The following is a 25,773-nucleotide window of genomic DNA, read 5'->3' as shown; positions in this document are numbered from 1 at the left end:
ATGGATGATTAGTAATTTATTTTCTTATCTTTTTTAAAAAAATGTCTTTTTCATGTTTGGTTGACTTATTTTTTGGAAAAAAAAAACACAAAAAATGACGCACAACCGACTTTCTTTTCATTCGTGTACCAGATTTATAAACGAAATAGAGACATTTTACTCACCCTTTCTTTATACATTTTCTTTCATATCACATTTTCAGGTTCTCACTTAAACTACAAGCATTTCGATTTAAAAATACAATTTTCATTAGGTATTATGTTGACGCCATTTTTCATCAACTTAAAATGTAGAGCACGTAAACAGTAAAGAATTATGGCCAGAAAAATACAATAAAACAAGGAGAGTTTTTTACGTGGTTTAGCAGTTAACTCTGCATAGTCCACGAGTCTTTGTTATTAGAACTTAGGAAATTTCTGGAAATTCTTCAAGGATGAATTCTCTAGAGTTTCTCTTAAGATCACAAAATTTTGGTCATTTACAAAGGTACATGACTTCTCTATTTATAGAGGAAGCCTCAAAATACTCTCCCACATGTTCCAGGAAGTTCTCCTATATCTTAATAAATTTAATGGCTTTGAAGCCTGTAATAACTCCTATATACAAGGAAATGTCCCCTGAATACCAGGGGGCGTGTAACTGACTAATAAATATCCCTTTATTATAGGGAAGTTACAACAATAAATGTAGACTGCGTCTCTTCAAGTGGCTCACTAAGTTGTTCGAAATCAGTAATCAACATCATTAGCATCATGCCTGTCTAGGTCTCTGAGTAACTTACGAGTTACATTATTTTCTCCGAGACCACATTATTTTGAGCTCACACTCGTGTCAGGCTCGGACCTCTTGATCCGAGGTCACCCGAAAATGGACGTTTTCCGATGTTGATTCTTTCGAGCTTATAAGGACTTCGAGGTCACCCATCTTCGAGGTTGCCACCAACTATGAAGACTCGGTGCCTAGGTTGCGAACACGTATTCTAGATATTGCGAGCTCACACCTGACAAATCTAGCTTTCGAGATCACAATTCTCAAGGCTCGAAATCTGGGTGTAACATTTTGCCCCCTCAAAAGTATTTGTTCGAATCCTATGAGAAGGAAGCTTTTGAACTAATTTTCTCGGGAGCTGCACCGTCACACATACTCGAGTATGGACACGTGTCAGTTGGGTATTGCTCCTCCAAGGTACTCGAGTACCTTGGAAATCTGCCCACGATCGTCCGCCTGCCACCTTTTCAGTACCATCTTGTCATTTATCCCTGGCCGTCGGATTTGATAAGGATCCTGGCCAATGGCTTGGATTAATCCCTTTTTACCACTTCTGTTAGTCTATATATAAGACTCCAGTCATCTTCTTCCTCTTACTTTTACGTTTATCTGAGAAAAAAGAAGAGAGAAAAAACCAGAGGCCATCCCAGAAAGTTTTCGCTTTTGCATGTTTTCCCAACCGAAGAAGCAAAGGACCACCAGCCTGTTCGAGACCGTGAGATCATACCTGCTTCTTCAGTCATCCATTTCTCTGCAACCACCATTTTCCGTGTGTAAGTATCTGATCTTAACTTGTATGTGTATCTTCTTTTTCTTTACACCAGTTTCTGCCTTTGTTGCTTTTGCATTTCTGGGAATGTGCTGGTTTATTCTTTAGTTTGATGTATTAGGACGCTTTGATCGATAGATATTAGCTTAGGTGCCCCATTACTGGTTTTGAATCCAGTTAAAATGTGGGAAGACCCAAATATGGTCTCTTTTTTTTTTTTTGTCTGGGTTTTCAAATTTTGGAGGACATATCTTGTACACCAAGATATCGGGTACAAAATCTTGATTTTAAAGAATGCACAAAACTCAAAAATACCATTTTTGAGTAACCACCACCTTTTTTCCCTGATATTTCGGGATTTTCAAAAATCAAATCCACTTCCTTCCCTTTTTCGTGAAATACATGTCATGGCGCAAATCAGGTCCTCAGGATCGAACTCATCTCGTACCCACGCACTATCGAGCTTGACTCACCAAGCTCGTTATTCTTAATTCCTTGCTTGCATGGCCCTCGCCATTTTTTTATTTCTTGCTAGATGTCATAGAATCTAGAAAGACGGTGGGAGTCGTTGCTTGCCGTCCCGTACTCGCCAAAACCTCTGAGCCCAGAGTCGTTGTTTGCCCGGAACCAGCGCCTGATTCGTGAACACGAGCTAGCTTGCAAACAAGAAGAAACCCGAGCTCATTATCGCCGTCAAATCGTCGAGGTCATAGAGAAGAAGAGAAAAATTCTTCGAGAGGCTCTTTATCCGGAATCCAACTCAGGGCCTAGACCGATCCCCCTTGATCCCAGGCTAAAAGTGACAGTCGCGTACAGCCCGGGAGATCTTCGATTCTCACTGATGGGGGAGCCCTCCACCTCGCAGCCGAGGAGGGAAATTTTTGAGGCCGAGCATTATTGGAGCTCAGTTACCTCGCTAGGTTAGATAAACGATATTTTGGCCTTTCATGGTATAAGATTATCAGGCTCGCTAAGGTGTCGAGCCCCTACCTCCCAGGAGCGAAGCTGCCGCGCTCCAGGAGATAGAAACCCTGACAACAAGCTGAGATATGCGGCTTGGAGCCAGGAGCATATGAAGGCAGGAGCAATACTGCCTCTGAAGTCTTTCTTCAAGGACTTCACGGACATCGTTGGGTTGGCTCCATTCCAGCTCAACACTAATTCTTACAGGGTTATGTCTGCCCTAAGGATGATATACCACGAGCTAAAGTGGGATGGACCGTCGCCAAAGGAGATCCTGCATCTTTTCTGTTTGAAGAGCAATCCCTCTCGAGCTTGGGGAGGAGACGGCTTCTATTACCTTTCGAGCTATCCCAAGGAGAAAAAGATGTTTGAGGACCTTCCCAACCATCCTCCTAATTTTAAGAAGGCCTTCTTCTGGACAGATGGCCTATCTCCGTCTCGATACTATTCATTCAGATGGATTCGTAAGTACCCCAACCTCCTTTATCTCTGTGCTCAGACTTTTGTCTATAGGCTCGTACTTAGTTGAAGTGTATTTTGTTTTCCATCCAACTATCATCGTCCTACTCCTTCCGACGAGATGAAGGAGCATAGAGAGACTCTGCTCCAACTCCCTTATGGCAGGAGATCTCTCTCATACCTTTTGCATGAAGGTAAGCTCTGAGCTTGCGGGCTCTTGGGAGATGGCCAGTCTACCTCGGATTGGTCCAACAAAAAATATGACCGCTGGGAGCTCGTGCCTTTGCCAATAGGCATCCTCCCCCCAAGGAGAGAGATGAGACCCCCGCCTCCAGTTCGCCGAAGGAGCCCGCAATCAGGGAACGAGGCCAACGATGAAGCCTCGAGCTCGGGCTCGGATGATTAAGGTACAGTCATCCTAAGCTCGAAAATGTGGTCCCCCACCCTATTAAAACACAAACCCGATAGGTTAGTATTGTGCGAGGACGATAGGGACCATTTTTATGTATGGACTTGGGTAGATGAACGGGTTCATAGGTTCGATAACTGGCTCAGGAAATACGACACTATGTATAGCCTGAACGAGGTATGGGACGGAATAGTCGTCCAATATGGGACCAAAGACTATAGGGACCTTTCGAGGTTGACGTCCACCTATAGGGAAGGTACTCCCCCCGCCTCTTCTGAAGATGGGGGAATTTCATGGTCGCCGAGCTCAAGCTCGGGGGCGAGTTCCAGTTAGGTTTTTCTCCACTTGTCTTTTTATCCCTTGTATGTTTGCATTATGCTGAATTATTTTATTTTTTGATAACTCATATTATGGTGCAACTGTGCAGGCTATGGACTCTGATCTCGACAATATCCTTGAGAGTGGCGGAGCCAAGAGGAGTAAGCGTCCCAGGGGGTCGCGAAAGACCGACCGGCCTGCCAAGGTCCTTAAGAGGACTGAGAAAACACCCCCTCCCCCAGCTCCGATAGTTCCGAGCTCAGCTCTGAGTCTATCTGCCCAGGTCGGGACTTCCTCGTCGAGCCTACCCCCGGCTCCTCCTGCATCCCAAGCCAATCCTCCAACTGGCCTGCCTCCGAAGAAACCTTCATCCTCGAAGATACCACTGCTCTCGATTTCTACTCATGTTGACGAGTATGTGATCGACAATGCTGCTGGATCCCACTGGGCGACACTAGGCTCGGACATCCTATCTCGGGTGGGCCAAAGCTTTGGGAGCTTTGACGCTCTCCACTGGCAGTTCTGAACAATGCCAAAGACTGCAACACTCTTTACGAGAAGAGTGTTGAGCTCCATGCTACAGTAATCCTTTTTCCCCCTGCCAGTTAGTTGCATTTTTTATACTTAGTCCATATACTAACTTTGTGTGTTTTGTATGTCAGGCTCAGGCTATCGATGCTCAGCTTAATTATAGGTTGACCAATGAAGTCCACTTGAGCATGACTCTTGCTCAGGAGATGAAGGATCTTCAACTCAAACTAAGTGATGAGCTCAAGGCAACGCAGGCAAAGGTTGAGGCAGGAGATGCGGAGCTTAAGGCCAAGATATCTGAGCTTGAGAAGCAGAACACCCAGCTCGCAGAGCTTGAGAAGGAGAATGCTCGGCTCATGGAGGTCAATGCCAAACTCGAAGAAGATAAGGCCGCCACTTTTGAGATTATTGAGAGTGAAAAGACTCATCTTCTTGAAGAGTTTAAGGAGAAAAAGGATCGAGCGGTCGACCTGGTCATGTACAGAATCTGGGCCAACAATGTCGACCTCGATACCAGCTTCTTAGGTCCTCTTGAGGCGAAACTCGTAGACAAATGGCAGGCTCGGCTTAATGAGGAGGAGGCTGCTCATGATGATGCAGAGGGAGCTGGGGAGGATGCTGATGCTGAGAAGGCCAAGGAGATTGTTGAGAAGGCCAAGGAGATTGCCCTTTCTCTTTAAATGACCTCGGGGCTGCGTCCCTTTATTTTTGTAATTGTAATAATTTATGCCCGTAGGGCTGATACAATTTCTTTTTCTTTTCTTTTAATATATATGCCTTGCATTTCTTGATTCGAAATATTTTGCACATTTTATATTAAAGAATCGCGTATGTTTGTTTATTCGCACAAACATAGTTTGGATTTAGGCTCGAGGTTCAATGCATTCATGCACAGTTTGCTCGAATTATCCGCTTCCGATCTCGTTATTCGTCAAGGTCGGATATTACTTTAACCATGAACCCGAAAGTACTTGTATGGTGTGTAATGCAAACGGTTTAGTTATATCTTATTTTTTAGTTACTTTTTCTCGTCCTCGGTAATCTCTCCGAGGTTATGAGTTCGAAACTATTTGTTTTATAAGATACTCTAGCCTCGATCTCGACTTAACTCGAAGTGGGTTTATGTTCCAACTTATCGTCGATTAGTTTTAGCTGGTTTGCTCCAAACCTGTTAAGGTCGTGTTTGGTTTGTAATCCATACACTTATATTTTTAATCTAGTTCGCATATTTGGTTACATCCAAACATTTTGATTATTTTATAATTTGGTTACGTCCAAACTATCTAAGCTTGCGCATTTGGTTACATCCAAACACTTGTATGTTTTTGATAATTCGGTTATATCCAAATTATCTTAGCTAGCGTATTTGGTTATATCCAAACACTTGTATGCTTTTGATAATTCGGTTATATCCAAATTATCTTAGCTCGCGCATTTGGTTATATCCAAACACTTGCATGTATCTCGTATATGTAACTTTATTTTTCAAGCTGGTGGTATTTATATATACCAATGATGCCCCATTAATATCCTATGAATGTGACCATAGGTTATTAGATTAAGAGAGATTGCAAAAATAAACCATATTATACGAAATAAATTTTTATTTGATAAAATCCAAAAGTAGGAAAATCAGTACATATAAACAAGCATGGTTACAGGCAACATCCTTCCTATACTATTGATAGTAAGGTCTTAGGTGTTCGCCATTCCATGCTCGCGGTATTAGGCTCCCATCCAATCTCGCTAACTTGTAGACACCGGATCGGATGACTGACTCTATCTGGTAGGGTCCTTCCCAATTTGGCTCGAGCACGCCAGCTGCTGGATCTCGCGTTGCCAAAAATACACGCCTTAGCACCAAATCTCCCACACCGAATTTTCAATCTCGAACTCTCGTTGAAGTACCTGGTAGCTCGCTGTTGGTATGCAGCGTTTCTTAGCTGAGCTTCGTTTCTTCTTTCTTCGATCAGGTCTAAGGTTTCTTCGAGCTGAGTGTGGTTCGAGTCTTGGTCATAAGTGTGGGTTCGGATTGTAGGAATTTTGACCTCAATTGGTAAAATAGCCTCGCAACTGTACGCCAGAGAGAACGGGGTATGTCCTGTTGATGTTCGGGTCATAGTCCTATATCCCCATAGGACTTGGGGCAATTCTTCGGGCCATCGCTCTTTTGCTTCATCCAATTTTTTCTTCAGCGAACTCTTGAGAGTTTTGTTTACAGCTTCGACCTGGCCATTCGCCTGGGGATGAGCTACTGACGAAAAACTCTTTATTATTCCATTTTTTTTCGCAAAAGTTGGTGAACAAATCGCTATCGAATTGGGTTCCATTGTCGGATACAATTTTCCTCGGCATCCCATATCGGCATACAATGTTCTTTACCACAAAGTCAAGGACTTTTTTAGAAGTTATTGTTGCTAACGGTTCAGCTTCTGTCCACTTCGTGAAATAGTCTACGACAACTACAACATACTTCACTCCGCCCTTGCCAGTTGGGAGAGAGCCTATGAGGTCGATTCCCCATACCGCAAATGGCCATGGGGAAGTCATCATGGTCAGCTCGGATGGTGGAGCTCGAGGAATCGTGGCGAATCGCTGGCACTTATCACACTTCTTTACATACTCGAAAGAATCTGATTTGATGGTAGGCCAGAAATAACCTTGGCGTATGATTTTCTTGGACAGGTTATGCCCCCCAGTATGGTCCCCACAGAACCCTTCGTGAATTTCTTCAATGATCTTCTTGGCTTCGGGTGGAGTCACACACCGAAGTAATGGCATGGAATATCCCCTTCTATACAACCTTCCATCCAAAATGGTATAACGGGGCACTTGATACATCAATTTGCGAGCCTGGTTTCGATCTTTCGGAAGGACGCCGGTCTCGAGATATACGATTATCGGAGTCATCCAAGTAGGTTCGAAATCAATCATACATATGTCTTCCTGCTCTGGCCTGTTAATACTAGGTGCCGAGAGATGTTCAATTGGCACAACATTTAGCTCATCATTCTCGGTGGAAGTAGCTAGCCGAGCTAAAGCATCTGCATTCGAGTTTTGCTCTCAGGGAACCTGTTCGATCGCATAAAACTCAAAATGTTCCAACGCTGGTTTTGCCTTTTCTAAGTAAGCTGCCATTTTCGTGCCACAAGCCTAGTATTCTCCCAAAATTTGGTTAACCACTAGCTGAGAGTCGCTGTAGCAACGTATTGCTTTAGCTTTGAGCTCCTTGGCTATACGAAGTCCCGCCAGTAAAGCCTCGTATTCGGCCTCGTTATTCGATGCATTGGAGTCGAATCTTAAGGCATAATGAAATCTGCTTCCTGCGGGAGTGCTCAAAATGACCCCTGCCCCCGATCCATTTTCATTAGATGACCCATCGACGTAAAGTTTCCACAGCTCATGGGCCAGGGTTATAACTTCATTGTTGGTCATGCCAGTACACTCCACTATAAAGTCTGCCAAGGCCTGTGCCCTAATGGTTGTCCTCGGGTGGTAGGTGATCTAGAATTTCCCTAGTTCAACCGCCCATTTAAGAAGTCGACCTGAAGCTTCTGGCTTAGACAAGACTTGTCTTAGTGGTTGATCAGTTAATACATGGATGGGGTGCGCCTGAAAGTAGGGTTGAAGTTTTCGAGATGAATGAATTAAGCTGAGAGCTAGCTTTTCCATCAAGGGGTACCTCGACTCTGGCCCCAGTAATCTTTTACTGATGTAATATACGGGCCTCTGCACCTTCTCTCCCTCCCGCACGAGCACTACACTTATTGCGTGCTCGGTAGTGGCAAGATATAAGTATAGCACTTCTCCCGTAATAGGTTTTGATAAGATGGGGGGTTCTGCGAGGTGCTTTTTAAGCTCCTGGAAGGCCAGCTCGCACTCTTCTGTCCATTCAAATTTCTTGCCTCCCCTCAATAGGTTAAAAAACGGAAGACAATGGTCTGTAGATTTCGAGATAAACCTACTTAGTGCCACCATCTTGCCGGTTAAACTTTGGACATCTTTGTGCCTTCGAGGCGAGGGCATGTCGATTAGGGCCTGGATCTTGTCTGGGTTAGCTTCTATTCCATGAGCGTTTACAATGAAACCCAGGAATTTTCCGGATGATACCCCAAAGGAGCATTTCTGAGGGTTAAGCTTCATGTTTTACTTCCGGAGCACGGCAAAGCATTCTTCGAGATCATCAACATGGTTATCGTTAAGTTTAGACTTGACTAACATGTCATCAACATAAACCTCCATGTTGTTCCATATTTGCTTCGAAAACATCATGTTCACGAGCCGCTGGTATGTGGCCCCAGCATTTTTGAGCCCGAAAGGCATGACGTTATAACAATATAGTCCTTTGTTTGTTATAAAGCTCGTATGTTCCTGGTCAGGGGCATGCATGGCAATCTGGTTATATCCAAAATAGGCATCCATGAACGACATCAGTCCATGCCCTGCCGTGGCATCCACGAGCTGGTCAATCCTTGGTAAGGGGAAGCAATCTTTTGGACAAGCCTTGTTGAGGTCTGAATAGTCAATGCAGGTTCGCCACGTCCCATTAGGCTTTGGGACCAGTACCGGATTGGTTACCCAGTCAGGGTAAAAAGCATCCCTAATGAATCGGTTTGCTTTTAACCTGTCGACCTTCTCTTTCAGTGCCTTTTTTCTATCGTCGTCCAGTTGTCTTCGCTTTTGTTGCTTCGGTGGGAAGCTCTTATCGATATTTAGAGCGTGGCTCACTATGTTCGGACTTATTCCTACCATGTCCGAATGTGACCACGCGAAGACATCCTAATTTTTCTTCAAGAAGCAAATTAATTGCTATTTAGTTTCCTCCTGGAGATGTTTCCCGACTCTTACCATTTTGGAGGGATCTGACTCTTCGAGCTTGATTTCTTTGAGCTCTTCTAATGGTTTGAGGTCAGCTTTATCCTCCACCCTTGGGTCGATTTCTTCATCTATCTCCAAGATCGTCCCATCTTTATTTTGAACAATGACGAGTGCCTGTGCGCTCGTCTGTTTCTTTCCTCTCAAGGAAATGCTATAGCAATCCCTTCCAGCCAACTGGTCTCCCTTCAACATCCCGACGCCACTAGGAGTTGGGAACTTAACGGCCAGATGCCTTACAGATAAGACTTCCCCCAGCCCTACTAGGGCGGGTCTTCCGAGCAGCACGTTGTAGGCCGAAGGTAGATCTACTACTATGAACTCCATCATCTTGGTTGTTGAGACTGGGTAGTCTCCCAAGGTTACGGGGAGTTCGATGGACCCATGCAAGCGGTCCCTTCTCCTGAAAAATCGTACAGTGTTGTCGCACAGGCTTTCAGGTCGCGAAGAGTGAGTCCCATTTTCTCTAAGGTGGCCTTATAGAGAATGTTCACTGAGCTCCCATTGTCTATGAGAACTCGGTGAACTCTCTTATTCGCAAGCTGGAGAGTGATGACTAGTGGGTCATGGTGAGGAAACTGAACATGGGATGCGTCGTCCTCAGTAAAGGTTATTGGTTGAGAATCGATCTTTTGGTTTTTTGGAGATCTAGGTTCGAGTTCGTAAGGAGACCCGTCCCCAGTCTTTAGCTCGTTCACGTATCGTTTTTGGGCATTCCTGCCCATACCTGCGAGATGAGGCCCTCCCGAGATGGTTATCACGTCTTCTCCATCAATTGGAGGGGGCCTATCTTCTTCCCTGGCTCGGGAAATTCTTGTTTTGTGCAGGTTGTGGTGCAGCTGCCCTCTGGCTTGTAGACGCCTGATTAGTATTCTGGTTTTTGACATATTGTCAGAAATAGCCTCTCGAGATCAATCCTTTGATCTCGTCTTTCAACTATCGGCACTCATCAGTGGTGTGCCCAGTGTCTTTGTGAAATCGACAATATTTGCTGGAGTCTCTCTTGGACTTCTGATTTCTCATGGGGTCTGGACGCCGGAAGGGGACCTGGTTTACATTAGCCAGGTATATGTTCTCCCGAGACTCGTTGAGCTCGGTGTACACTTTGTACACGGAGAAATATCTTTCCCCGTTCGGCCTCGGGGTTACTCCCTTCGTTCTTCTTTCTCTTGGAAGGATTTTCCGCAGTAGGCTTTGAGGCTGGTGGGTCCGCCGAGGTTGAGGCAGAGTTTACGTTTATCGTTGTAGTTACGAGCTGGGAGGTCATATTCAGTGTCGACCTCGCCTCCTCTACATTGACAAACCTCTGCGCTCGTTTATTAAACTCGGTTAGGGACTTCACCGGTTTTCTCTGCATATCGTCCAAGAGAGCACTTCCCGGCATTACTCTAGCCTGGACATCCATTAGATGACCGTTGTCATCCACATTTCGAGCTCGGGCAACTTCCAACTTAAACCTCGTAAGGTAACTTTTCAATGTCTCGCCTGGCTGCTGTCGAACGTTAGCCAGGGTTGACGCCTCAGGTCTAATCCCCATCATGGCTCTGAACTGCTTCTTGAAATCCTTTGATAGCTGATCCCAAGAAGTGATTGAATGTCTTTTATATTTCTCAAACCAACTTTTGGCTGGTCCCGTAAGCGATGCTGGAAATAACATGCATTTGAGCTCGTAACCCACGTTACTTGCTCTCATTATGGTATTGAATGTACTTAGATGGCTGTATGGGTCGGAATTTCCCTCAAAAGTTGGGACATGAGGGATCTGAAATCCTTGGGGAAACGGAGTGTTGGAAATTTGGGGAGCGAACGGTTCGAGCTCCTCGTCGGAATCCTCATGCCGACTTCGACCTTGCTCATTTTGCAAACGTCTGAAGGCCTTTTCCAACTGATCAATTCTTTCCTGGACCGGGTCCGCGAGGAGTCTTGCCTGAAATTGGCTGTCGTTTATCACAATTCCAGGCTCGTGCCTTCGTAAGGGATCTTTACGCCCATTTAGGCGATCTCTTAGATCTGGGTTTGACGGGTTAACATTACCCTGATTCTGATTCAAGTGTTCTCGCAGGTCGGAGCGGTTCCTGTGGTTCCCAGTATTCTTTCGACCTCGATCATACATACTGACTGATCTAGTATCTCCTGAGTCATCACTGGTGAGACTCGTTGCATGATTATTTCGAGATGGGTCTCTCTCATCCTGCCTCGTCTTTGTAGTTCGAGACCAGGACATTTGACTTCTTGTAGACTGGGCGCCTCTCCGCTCCCTGAAGGCTTCTCTGTTCCCTTGCCTCCTTCCCACACGTCTTTCCTCATCATCTCGAACTGGTTGAGCATTCCTGCGAGGCAGTGAAGGGTATCTTATAGGCGATGGCGGGAAACGTATGGGTGATAGTGGCTGCCACCCATTTCGAGGCCTAGATGGTCTGGAGTTTGCCCGAGACGGGTCGGTTGCATTCTGCGTGTTACCAGGGATTTGAGTCCGAGCCTCTGCAGGGGCTTGGTTATTCCCAGTTCCCGCTGGTACCTCCGTAGTTGAATTAACCGGAGCCCTAGCTCGGGTACTTCGTCGGGGTCTCGAGGGAGCGGATTGCTCTGCTGGTGCCGGAGGTTGCTCTGGTCTCCTCGTGGCAGCATTTTTTCGAGGACGTCCACGAGGCTTGCGGGGAGGAACATGCACGTCCCTTGGAGGAGGGGCTTGGTTTTCACGCAGAGGTGGGGACTGAGCCACCTGAGCCTCTGCGGCTAACCTAGCCAACTCCTCATTCCGCTTATTAGCTTCAGCCAATTTTTTTTTTCAGCTGTCGGTTTTCAAGTTCCACAATGGGGACGTACCGTTCAGGATTGTAGTACATATCCTCATCCCTTGGAGGTGCTGGAGGTCCCCGAGAATCGGAGGATTCACTTCTCTCTTCAGTATCTAGGTTCACCATTGGTTGCTTCCCAGGGCGTCTTGGGTAGTTTTCTTCAGGAATGTTTTGATTGTTTGCGGCCATAACTGTTCAGGGATCGCACTGCTTAAGCCTCTCAATGAAAGTACCAAACTGTTGACACCATTTTTCGTCAACTTAAAATATAGAGCACGTAAACAGTAAAGAATTATGGCCAGAAAAATACAATAAAACAAGGAGATTTTTTAACGTGGTTCAGCAGTTAACTCTGCCTAGTCCACGAGTCTTTGTTATTAGAACTTAGGAAATTTCTGGAAATTCTTCAAGGATGAATTCTCTAGAGTTTCTCTTAAGATCACAAAATTTCAGTCCTTTACAAAGGTACATGACTTCTCTATTTATAGAGGAAGCCTCAGAATACTCTCCCACACGTTCCGGGAAGTTCTCCTATATCTTAATAAATTTAATGGCCTTGAAGCCTGTAATAACTCCTATATACAAGGAAACGTCCCCTGAATACCAGGGGGCGTGTAACTGACTAATAAATATCCATTTATTATAGGGAAGTTACAACAATAAATGTAGACTGCGTCTCTTCAAGTGGCTCACTAAGCTATTCGAAATCAATAATCAACATCATCAGCATCATGCCTGTCTAGGTCTCTGGGTAACTTACGAGTTACATTATTTTCTCCGAGACCACATTGTTTCGAGCTCACACTCGTGTCAGGCTCGGACCTCTTGATCCGAGGTCACCCGAAAATGGACGTTTTCCGATGTTGATTCTTTCGAGCTCATAAGGACTTCGAGGTCACCCATCTTCGAGGTTGCCACCAACTATGAAGACTCGACACCTAGGTTGCGAACACGTATTCTAGATATTGCGAGCTCACACTTGACGAATCCAGCTTTCGAGATCACAATTCTCAAGGCTTGAAATCTGAGTGTAACATATTACTATCTTTTTTATTCTTTTTGCTCTGATTTTATATTTATTCTGTATGAAATGTTAAACGAAATTTGCATACTTCTCTTTTTCTTCCTTTTTGTTCCTTACAAAAATGACTTTCATTATCTTTTTCTCTTATTTTTTCTTCAATGAGTCAATCAATCTTTGTTTCATCATATTGCAAAAGTTAGAGCAAACTAGTGTTCTCAATTTTTTTTATTCTTCATAAAGATTTTTACTTTCTCAATATCTATGTTACTATTTTTTCATCTTTTTTCTATTATTTTATTTTTTTATATAGGCTGCACAGTCACACTATTGGAAAGGTTAGTCAGAAATTTCAGAATAGCTTTGTTGAACATTTATTAAAAACGGTCAGATTTTCTATCTGTGTTATTTTTTTTCTATTTTCTTAATATATTAATGAATAAAAATGCATTAATGGGTGAGTAAAAGGTTAACATGTGTATATATCTATATAAGGTTTGTGTTCTAATCGTATTTGCAAAGGTGTTCATCAACCTTCCATGGTGATACTTGTCTTATCACTACTTTCTTGACAGAGGACTATGAGCAAGTTTGTGTACGCTAGTTCATCAAAGTCTATGGAGACCCTTTTCAACTAAGTGAAAATTCAGTTGTTATTCTCTGTTATGTTTTTTTTTATAAGTAATGATTGAGATACATTCAAATGACATACATTATGTTTTTTTTTATAAGTAATGATTGAGATACATTCAAATGACATACATTATTTATATAAAATGATGTGTAATTAATCTCAACTACACAATTAAATATTGTAACACCCTTACTTATTTTAGTTAAAATCATATTTGAGGTGTTACGTTTTAAAACTATATCATAATTTATTATTACGGAAGTCTGGGCATTTTTTTTTTTTAAACTTGAAAACTTATTTCACATTATTTACATTAAACATAAAGTGTGTCTCAAACATATTATACATAAGTATTAAATAACTCAATTTATTTTCAAAACATAACTTCACACTTTATTACAAACATCTCACTGATAACTGAAATAACCCACAAAAGGTCGACATGTTCATATGTACAAATCAGGGTCAGGACCATGCTTCAGTTCTCCTCATGTCATTCACACATTTCTTTCTCTACCTGCAACACAAGACAACTGTGAGCCTAAAGCTCAGTAAGCAAAGTAATACATGCAATGCTAATGATTACCCAATATCAATGGACGTACACAACTTCTTTTTAAATTTTGGGCCCCTTAATATTGTGCACACTGTTTGAATTGGTCAATGCCTGCAGGGCTTGTTACACATATAATATAAAATCCCATGGGTTCTCCTCCGGCTAGCCATCACCACAGTAAGGCACATTAAAAACCTTATTCCATCGTTGTCCCGTCGGGCTCAAGAGTTAAGGCGGCCACACACTATGGTGTCAATCCATATAACAATACTCATATGGAGGAGAAATAAAAACGGAAATATGGCAAACAATATAATTGGTTCACTAAAACCTAGCCCAAATTATTGGGCAGCCACTATAAGCCTACTATAGGTCTCCGTTTACACTTATTAACACTTTCATTTGCCTTTTCAAAACAGTGGCACTGAACTTAAACTTCTTATTACAAATTTCTTTTATGTTGCACAAAACTTGCAAAGGCATCATATGATTAATCATCATAATATCATGCATGGCCTTATATCATATAATAATTTACCATATCACTACTATGCCATGCATACAAATTTATGATGAAGTGTCAATGTATGTTAATACCACTTACTCACAAAATATTCATATAATGCATACTTTCACATAACATGTAATTCTTGTGTTGCAGTTGAGTACTTTACTTACCTTCTGTCCAAAATATAATTCACCGTGAAACAAGTGGTGTCTTAGGCATTGATGTGCTTATCCTGACAATAGCATGGATTTCTCATCATAATGATGGCAGTAATACATTGAACTCTCATTTAAAAATACCCATAAAACATCATATCAAATTTCATACCCAAAACTTGCCTAAAATGCCTTAAACCACCTAGATCGAGCATTAGATTTATCTTAGACATTTGGAGAAATTTTGACAGAGTTTCCCCTTAATTTTAGCTATCCTCAAATATCAAAATCAACCAATAATCAACATCAAATAACCTGCCATAACCATATATATCCCAAATACCAACATAATTCATCATAAAGTTATCATATACCGATTTTGATAAAATTATAATTTCCTAGATCATCACCTAAATTAAATGAGTCTCCACATCTATTCAAACATTTATAAACATATATACTCTCTTATAAACTCAATCAAATAACCAAAAATCATCTTGTACTCCAAGAACCCCAAAAACCTCATAAAACACAAAATTTCACTTACCGAGCAACTTTTCGGCGAAAACACTCTCTTCAAGCTTTTTTAAACCTCAAACCACTTGGAAACCCCAAGAAATATCTTATAAAAATAAAACACCATATATAAGCTTTCAGAAAAATTCAAAAACATGGTTTAACTTCCAAGTACAAGAACTTACCATAAAAAGGCTAGAACTAAGCTTAATCTACTTCTTTGGCTTTGCTTTCACTTGGATCTCCTTAGAATTTCTTCAAACCAGCCAAGAAATGGTTTTTGGTTTTCTTTTCTCTCTGTTTTTCAGAGTAATGGTCGTGCAAAGTGATAAGGTTGATGAAAATTCTTTATTTTCAATGATTTAGCCTTATTGTATCAAAATTTGACACCTTTCATCTCATCATTTCACCTTTTGACTTATGAAAACCTTATCACTTCAATAATTTCGACTTAATCATCTGCTAGGCCTATTATCCTTATGTGTAAAACACTCACACCAAACCTTAGGTCCATATGAATTCATACCCAATAGTTATGCTTACCCGATTGAGCGTAGCACACTTATGCTAAGCTCGTTTTGACTTTGCATCAATACCACCGATTATGTATACCTCCCATCAAGAATTGATCTAATGGTTCTAAAACCATTTTTACATCATCAATGAGACCTTAATCATACCTCGATTACATTTGGTAAATTCATAAATACTCAATTTTACACCGAAATACTAGTAATCGACATTGTACTATTTTTCACTACTTAACCTATTTTGCCTTCTATATCTCACTTTCATCACTTAATTCCATGCCTTGTCCATATTTTTCATATTTTCTTATATCTTGAGCACATCAAACACCCATAAAAGACAACTCAAATGCCACAAGGTTAATAATATTGAGCATACATATAGACATCACATACACAACTTTTATACTTATACATGAAAACACTTATAAGAATATGCATATGCTCAAATTATACATATTGTATGATATGTAATGCAATGCAATCATGTGATTATTGGCTATATTATATCAAAATAACGTGGGTGCTACAAATATAATGTGGTCCCCACTTAAAATTATTTATGATTAAAATTTAACACACATTATTATATGTAAAAAGTATATACAATTTGAGTGAGTGTCTAAAGTTACTTTATTTTTATTTATTGATCACCCCATAAAGAAAAAGTTTTATTTGAATTTTTTTTTTTTGATGAAAAGGAATTATATTGCACCAAAACAAACAACTACAAGCAGTACAAAAACCAGATCAAAAAGCTGCTACATCAGCCGAAATAAACAAATACAAACAGATTACATATTATCAACAAAAGATGCTAGAGAACAATTTTACCTAAGAATTTTCTGACTCAGCCGACCATACAATCTATACTTCACTGCCAGCTTAATCATCCTCACAACATACCAGGGAGTATAAGAACAACCCGAAAAAATGCAAGACTTCCTGTTATACCACACTCCATAAACTGAAGCAGCCAACACAGCAATATAAATGCTATGCAAAACACTCCTAGGCTTCCTGTTGAGCCAATCTTTCCAGTCAGCAAAATGAGCCGGCCACATACCAGATCCTAACCACCCCTTGAGCAAAGACCAGACCTGCTGAGAAAACCAACAAACAAAGAACAGGTGCTGATGCGATTCCTCCTCCTGCTCACAAACCGGGCACAACACAGAGACACTAGCCACTTGGCACCTCACTAAGTTATCCCTAGTCAGAAGATGACCCAAAACTGACTGCCACAAGATGAACCTATGCACCTCACTAAGTTTTATTTGAATCTTATTAGTCTCTATTTTCTGTAATTGAGTATGTATGTATATATATATATATATATAAGATATTGGCATTAATCCTATTTTCTGTAATTATATATATATATATAAATATATACTATACTATCCTATCCTATCCTGACCTGGTTTGATATTTAATCATAAATACATAGTTCCTAAACAAGTTTCAGTTTTCCTTATTTTCTTTGTTTTTTTTTCTTTCCTTTTTCTCTTTAATATAAACTGTTATGTTGTATGACTCAAAAGTTTAAAATAATATGTTAAATTAATTTTCTTCATTTCTTAGGACCTCCAAAATAGAGGAGACTTAAATTAATTAACTGTGTATAAACTTAGAGAAAAACTATCCAAGATACCATTTTCTCCTCGTTCAACACTAAATCTAAGACTTTTTTTTTTATTTAATCAAATTTTATTTAATTTTGATTTAAAAAATATTTAGCTTTGTTATCCCTAAAATTTTAGTTCGATAACGTGGCAATCAGAAGTGACAAATGGCAATGCATAGTCAGTAAATGACACATTAATAGTCAATAAATGTATTGGCTATTCGAAGTTGTGATATTACTGGTCATAAAAATAATTTATCTGGTTTGGAAGTGATTTGACCCACCAGGTAGAATTTTTGTCCGACCGGTAAAGATTTTTGACTGACCAGTAAAATGTTCTGGCCGATCAGTGGAGAATTTTGGCCGACCAGTCATTTGTTTTGCCCGACCAGTAAAGTGTTTTGCTAGACCAGAAATGTGTCATGCTAGACTAGAAATATGTCATACTAGACCAAAGATGTGTCATGCTAGTGTGCTAGAGGAATGCTTTGCCTATACCGACCAGAGGTGTGCTTTGCATATACCGACGAGAGGTGCTTGCCTATGTCGACCAGTGAGTTGTCTTGGCCGACCAGTCACTTCGGGGATGGATTTGGTCGATCCACGGATCAGAATCTCAGAAGTTACCGTCTTGCACTTTGGCTAATGGTATCAGACCATTAGCAAGGAGGAATCTCTAAAGATTAATATGCATATTCATTAACTGTGCATATCCATATGAATCTAAATGGATATGCATATGTGATTAGTATACCCATTAATTAACTGTGCATATCCATATGCATCTAAATGGTATCAGGTCCCAAAGAAATTTCTGTGAAGGAATTTCTGTAGACATATTCGTGTACTTGTCAGCATGTCAGTAGCTGAGAAGCACATCAGGATCAGGCGGACAGGTGGCGCAACAGGGGGTCGCCAGGTGGCGGCTGGGCAAGGAGAAAAAGAGACATATTTTGCTGAGCTTGGGCTATTTGGGCCGAATTTTAGACTTCAATTTTACAAAAATGCCAACTTTTCATCCTTTCTTCAACTTTATTTATTTCTTTCTTCAAAATGCATCTTTAATTCCTACAAAATAACAATAAAGTAAATCATAATCAAACATTTTCATTTATAAAATAAATTATATTAATTCAATGAAAATATTAATTAAACTTAATTTATTTTGGCCATTAAAATCAATAAATATGCATTTTTCACCACTAATCAGGTGACTCTATGACCCAGGAAAAAAATAAAAAACTGAAACGACAAAACTTCTGGAAAACGACAACGATTTCAAAAGAAACGACACTAATTAATCATAACGAAATTAATTCCTTAAAATGACAACATTGAAAAAAAGCGACATTAATTCTCAAAAACAACAATGATTGCAAAAGATGACATTGATTTCTTAAAACGATAATTATTGCAAGAAACGACAAATATTAGAAAAACAACAATGATTCTGAAAACGACAGCAATTGCTAAAACGACAGTAATTCTAAAAATGTAAGAAAAATGACATTGATTTAGGAAAACAACAACACATTGTAGACGATATTTAAAAAAAAAATATTGTAGATGATATGCATAGCTCCAAACACATAATTTTGAAGGTGGCATAAAAAGGAATAGCTTCAAACACAAAATATGATTCGACACAAAAGAAGAATCAAAATTGAAATTATGGAAAACCAAACAACAATCCCATCATTGAAATGTCATGTTATATGCATGATAACTTAGTGAAATTTTTTAATATGCCAACATAACTAACTATCCCAAATATATGACAATTTCAATTTTTTGGACAAAAATACCCCTAACATTCACACCCTTTCTCTCTTAGTTTGAACTCTCTCTCTAACATCTCTCATTGCATCACTCTCTCTCTCTCTCTCTCTCATTCTAATCTTGTAGATCTCGAAAAAAATACCAAAATTTTAAAAAAATAATCTCAAACGGACATTTGAGTGAAAAAATATGAACCTCCAAAGTTTTCGTCAAATTTCAGTGCAGAGCATCGAAAAAGCATCGTTTTGGCCAAAAATCAAGTTTCCATCGAAACACCATCGATTTTGCATCGAAACACCATCGATTTTACATCGAAATTGCATCGAAAAAGCATCATTTTGGCCAAAAAATAAGTTTTCATGATTGCATCACAAGAGCATCGAAACACCATTGATTTTGTATCGAAACACCATCGATTTCGAAATTGCATCGATTTTGCATCAAAAAAGCATCGTTTTGGCCTGGCCAAAAAATAAGTTTTCATGATTGCATCGCAAGAACATCGAAACACCATCAATTTTGCATCGAAATTGTATCGATTTTGCATCGAAAAAGTATCGTTTTGGCTAAAAAAAATAAGTTTTCATGATTGTATCACAATAGCATCGAAACACCATCGATTTTGCATCGAAAAAACATCGTTTTGACCAAAAATCAAGTTTCATGATTGCATCGCAAAAGCATCGAAACACCATCAATTTGCATCAAAAAAGCATTGTTTTAGCAAAAAAAAAAACAAAATTTCATGATTGCATCACAAGAGCATCGAAACACCATGATGCAAAATCGATAGTGTTTCGATGCAATCATGAAAACTTGATTTTTGGCCAAAACGATGCCTATTCGATGCTCTTGCGATACAATCACGAGACTTAATTTTTGGGCAAAACGATGCTATTTCGATGCAAAATCAATGATGTTTCAATTCAAAATTGATGGTGTTTCGATGCTCTTGCAATGCAATCATTAAAACTTGTTTTTTTTTTGGCCAAAATGATGATTTTTCGATGCAAAAATCGATGGTGTTGCGATGCAATCATGAAAACTTGATTTTTGGCCAAAACGATGTTTTTTCGATGCTTTACACTGAAATTCGACGAAAACTTTGGAGGTTCATATTTTTTCACTGAAATGTCTGTTTCAGATGATTTTTTTTTTTTTTATTTTGGTATTTTTTTTCAAGATCTACAAGATTAGAACGAGAGAGAGAGCAAGAGAGCGAGAGAATGAGAGAAGTTAGAGAGATAAAGAGTTTGGACTGAGAGAGAAAAGTGGTATTTGAATGTTAGGGGTATTTTTATCCAAAAATTTGAAATTGTCATATATTTGGGATAGTAACTTATGTTAGAATATTAAAAAGTTTCACTAATTTATCATGCATATAATATAAAATTTCCCTTCCGTCGTAAACAACTCTGCTCACACAGTAGTTTTTTGTTATTGGACAAAAATATGTCAAATTTTGAACTTGAGAGGGTGGTCAAAGTGAAAGTTTGGTGGTAAAGTAAACTTTTCTATATGACTTTGGAGGTGGAAGAACTTCGAGAGATTTTATTTATTTATTGGTTCTTTAAACAAATGAATTGACAACTGACTTTGGGTAAAACAAAAGGAATGAAACCAAGCAAATTTTAAATCTCAAACATAATATATAACTAGAAAATCATTGGTGTTGGATTGTCATCTGTCATTTTTTGTTTTTGAATCGATTTGGTTAATTATTTACAATTTTTCTTTTGTCATTGACTTGTGCTTTCATCCATAACTCATAACAACATGGGGTTCCTTTAAAATGAAATTGAAAATTTGTGGAGAATTTATGCAAATTTATATAGGGTTTATACTTTTTTGGACCTTGTGTTTTTTTCCATTACCTGTTTGGACCTTGTGTTTTGACAAATTACTTTTTGGACTTTATGTTTTGTAAAATAGTTAAAATAGAACCCTAAACTCAATTTTGATGAAGAAAAAATTGAATATAACAACACAGTTTTTAAGCAGAATGATTTTATTTTTGTTTTGAATTGTTAGTTTGATAAATTATTTGTAATTTTAGTTGAGAAAACATTGACCAAAATTGGGTTTTGGGTTCTATTTTAATCATTTTACAAAACATAGGGTCCAAAAAGTAATTTGTCAAAACATAGGGTCCAAACAGATAATGAATAAAAATACAGGGTCGAAAAAAATATAAACTCATTTATATATTATAGAATGAAAACAAAAAGTGCAGGGGTTCCACATGCAACCTATTAGAGCATTTCTTTCTCATTTTTTTACAAAGATGGGTACTGGGTAGGTAGTCTAGTGGGTACCACTTTTTTCTGTCTAAAACACGTTAAAGCTAAACCAATTTTATAGATTAAAGTTAAGTAAAACCATGAGACCATTAATTATATTATGCATTTTACTTTCAAGCCCCACACAATACCATCCAATCCAAAACAACGTGGGTTTATTATTGTTTACAATTAAGGAATCATGACATTGTTGATGGTGTTTTAGGTACACAAGCATGATTACAACGCCAATATTCAACAACCTGGTTAGCTCTTTCACGTCTTTACCTTAAAAATAATGTGCCCACATTCTAGATTTGGATTGCATACTTGACCACTAGCACTTACATATTTATATGTACTTGTATTTTCATGATATTTGTTGAGAAACCTTCTAGTAGTAGCAGCAGCGCTTTTAGTTAGTTTGCTGAGTCTGTTATATTGCAGTTGTAACAACCCCTTTGTTAATTCTATGCTTATAAATACAATCGTTTACTCTTGCGATTCTTAGGAGGGCTTATTCAATATCAATTCTTTCTTGAGTTTCTATTCTTTTTTGAGTTTCTTCATTATATTAGATTATGAATCTATACAAGACATGTTTTGGTTCAGTGATTCTTACCAAACTCTTCTTGACCTATAAACAACCTTTTTTGAAGCATCATCATTAAGTTCCAAAGGCAGTAGAAAATATGGTTTGTTCTGGTTTTGGACAAGGACATGATGATTCCCATGATGATAAAGTTGCATCAAGAAGAGTAAATAGCCATATCAACATAAGGAAAGAAAGAATAAAGCAAAATATATGGTATATATGCTCATTGCAAATCATCGCTATAAAATATCTCTTATAATTGAAGAAACTTTACTGAATATGAGCAATCACATGATGTAACCACAACTAAATATCATTCTTTCTATATCGATATTATATGAGTAAAAGTAGGGAATTTACTTATCTTATATTTTTGCAAAATATTATTTTAGTATTCTCTGTTTTCAATAATGCTCATATAATATCCTGTATTTTAAAATTATACATATTTGATACCCTAGACTCAAATTTGATATAAATTTTTTTATCAATATGATCAAACTGTCATCAGTTATATGTAATTAAGTAATTAAATTTAAATTTGGAACTTAGCAGTTTGATTAAATTGCTAAAATTTTATTAATTAAATTTGAGTTTAGGGTACCAAATATATATGATTTTAAAATACAGAATACCATATGAGCGTTATTGAAAACAGAAAGTACCAAAATGATACTTTGCAAAAATACTCGGTACCAAATGGCCACCTACCCGTAAAAGTATGATAAAATATATTTATATGTACACAATACATTTCAACACTACGAGATTTAAGAAAGAAAAAACAAATAGTGCTCCTCTCGGAGACCTAATGTGAAGGAATAGGAGGGAGGGAGGGCAAAATCTCTTCTCTGTTTTTGGACTATATCGTATGTTTTTTTTACACACTAATAAATGGTAGTCTTTTTCCATATGCAAGCATTCCTGTCCTGACAGTGAATATACAATCAAAATTTGGGACATATATTCATAGTGGAGATTCACCTACTATCCGCTATGGTATTGGACCAAGACAGAGACAATGAACAAGACAAGGAGTCCTTCATATCTTCAAAAGTGGGGTGTGAACCAATTCCAAAACTCTGTGGAAACTCATTCCAAAACTTACCCTTTTGCATCTTCTTGATCAAATACGCATCCATATCTTCTGTTTCAGCATCGTTGACCTCATTTTTTCCCTCTAACAATTTCACAACATGTCTCATAGTAGGTCTGGAAGTTGGTTCCGGATAAGCACATAACAATCCCAATTGCAACACTCTCTCCACTTCTTCTTGGTCAAACTCACCTTTTGCCCTTAACCTCTCATCAAGACAAGTCCATAATTCCCCTTGGGCCATCATGTTCCAAACCCACTCCACTAAGGGCACTTTCCCATCCTCTATAGGTCTCCTCCCACACATCACCTCCAAAATCAAGACCCCAAAACAGAACACATCTGTTTGAGTCGAAGCTCGACCGTTCTTGACCACTTCCGGAGCCATGTACCCTACTGTCCCAACCACACGGGTGGTGCTAGGCACCTGACCATGCCCATGCATCCTGGCTAAACCAAAGTCACCTAACCTTCCATTCATTTCCTTGTCTAGTAACACATTGCTGGACTTTATGTCCCTGTGTAGAACTTTGGATTCCCAACCTTCATGCAAGTACAATACTCCTGAAGCTACGTCTTTAAGTATTCTGATTCTGTCCTCGCAACCCAACAACTTGCTCTCATCATCACCCTCGAATACCCTCTTGTCTAAGCTTCCATTCTCCATGTAATCATAAACCAACATGAACACTCCCCTCTCTCTCTTGCACCAACCTCTCAACCCCACTACGTTTCTGTGTTTCAACCTTCCAAGGCTTGAAACTTCAGCCAAGAACTCCCTCAGCCCGTCGTTCTCATGAGACATGCGTTTTACAGCCACTTCTACTTTTCCTGGTGAAAGAATACCCTTGTACACTTTCCCGTTCCCTCCTATTCCAATCACATTAGCTTCATCGAATCCCTTCGTTGCGTTCTCTATTTCATGGTATGTGATTCTGTGTGGCCAGTATTCCAATTCCCAGTCCTCCATTTCTGCTCTTTCCCTCGCTCTTCGTCTCTGTCTTTTTATCAAACACATGGCCAACACAGCAAAAACAACAATTGCCAAGAAACCCCCCGCAGTGGTTCCCAAAATGAAACCTTTTGACTTAAAAATAGGATCTTTTGGAAGAACGAAAGAAGGCAAACCCGTGGTGATTAAACTCTCGCCCAACGAAAAGTTGGTGTTGCTAAAACGCCAAGCTAGAATCTTATGGCTCTGTACTAACTGCCCAGTTGAGCTTGTGAACCCAATATACATTTCATCCTCAAAAACCTCAGAGAGATTGTACGTAAAGTTTAACAGAGGAAATCTAGGCCTCTTCATCCCAGCTAGAACCATACTAACACTAATCAAAGAATCATTATAATCAATCCAAACTTGGTAATTTTCTCCACTATTGAGATTCAGTGTCTTGAAAAACGTTTCAGTCTTACCATCACTGTCGTCTGGCCAGTACCCAGCTTCGTGGTCTTTCTTGGATTTAAGCGCGTTTACATCGATCCCAACGTGGTTGTCGTTTATGTCATTGAATTCCTCGTTCTTAAACACGTCGAACTCGACCCCAAACACGTGGTTATCGACACTACCTTCGTTGGTGCGGTTTAGGAAACCCAGGTGCTGAACCGCGACGGCGCCGTCGAGGCCAGTAGAGGGGACGAAGATGAAAACCAAGCCGTGCCCGGGAAGAACGTTCTTATAAGGAGCCATGGAGAAGATGAAGGAGGTGGAGAAAGGGAGGACGAAAGAGGAGTTGGGTCGTTTGGTGGGGACCTTTAAGTGAAAGAGGGCTCTGCCGATGGAGAAGTGGGTATCGTTTGTTAGCGTTAGAATGTGGGAATCGACGGTGGCGTTTCCAAAGAGAAGAAGCTTGCTTGAGTCGTTGAAGCCATTGAAGACGAAGTCCAGAGCCAGAGCTGAGGGAAGAGGTAGAAGAAGGGTCAGCAGTATGAGAAGGAAAGAAATAAGCTTTGAGGATGGTGTTTCCATGGCTGGTACAGAAAAAAATTAAGATGAAGAAGAAGAAGATGACGACGAAGGTGAAGATGGTTTCATGTCATGTAAAAACAATGAATCAAACAGGGGAAAGTTTAGGTGTGAAAAAATGAAGGAGAGAGAGAGAGAGAGAGGAGGGAAGAAGATAATAAATGTTGAAAGCTAAGTTCGGTCAAACTCAAATACTCAAAATGATTATTACTTTTTTTTTAAATATAAATATATTTAAAATGTGGTAGGGTCACACCTCAAATAATAGTGGCCTTTAAAATTCTTTCTACATAAATAGCTTGAGATAATGTCAACTATTCGTGTATCATTTTGTCACACGATATTTTTAAGACAAGGAATTGTAGCACACTAAGATTTTCAAAATACAAGTTTGATTTTAATTTTTATTATTATTATTTTATTGAAGAGATGGCTGTTAATTGACTCAACTTTTCAACAAATGTCAAGATTACGTGCTAAACGAATAGTTTCTTAACTATTACATAATCATATTTATATTCAGTAATATTTCGTAAGAAAATATACAAAAATTATTATTGGTGGATAGATTGATGTTTATTAATAAAATAATTTATAAATTGAGACAGATTTGATGTTAGAGTT

General features: G+C 39.4%; 1 protein-coding gene and 1 long non-coding RNA gene across 2 annotated transcripts; both read right to left on the bottom strand.

Moving 5' to 3' along the window:
* Positions 1 to 13,821: 13,821 nt before the first annotated feature.
* On the bottom strand, positions 13,822 to 15,789 carry LOC133790055 (uncharacterized). Its single transcript, XR_009873868.1, has 4 exons — positions 15,466 to 15,789; positions 15,312 to 15,386; positions 14,780 to 14,841; positions 13,822 to 14,062 (listed from the first exon to the last, which is right to left on the bottom strand). It is a non-coding gene; the product is annotated as an uncharacterized LOC133790055 (long non-coding RNA).
* Positions 15,790 to 22,334: 6,545 nt separating this feature from the next.
* On the bottom strand, positions 22,335 to 25,280 carry LOC133788975 (L-type lectin-domain containing receptor kinase VII.1-like). The gene has a single exon (XM_062226675.1). The coding sequence runs from the start codon at positions 25,150 to 25,152 to the stop codon at positions 23,068 to 23,070; it is 2,085 nt and encodes a 694-aa protein (XP_062082659.1). The 5' UTR covers positions 25,153 to 25,280; the 3' UTR covers positions 22,335 to 23,067.
* Between the last annotated feature and the right edge of the window lie 493 nt (positions 25,281 to 25,773).

Source organism: Humulus lupulus, chromosome 7 (genome assembly GCF_963169125.1).
Source record: "Humulus lupulus chromosome 7, drHumLupu1.1, whole genome shotgun sequence".
In the NCBI taxonomy this organism is placed as follows: domain Eukaryota; kingdom Viridiplantae; phylum Streptophyta; class Magnoliopsida; order Rosales; family Cannabaceae; genus Humulus; species Humulus lupulus.
Note: the sequence above shows the minus strand (reverse complement) of the source record. Positions and strands in the feature narration are given on the sequence as shown.

What these genes read in the sequence shown, in the direction of transcription:
- LOC133788975 (XM_062226675.1), bottom strand. Translation starts at nt 25,152, where the DNA reads ATGGAAACACCATCCTCAAAGCTTATTTCTTTCCTTCTCATACTGCTG.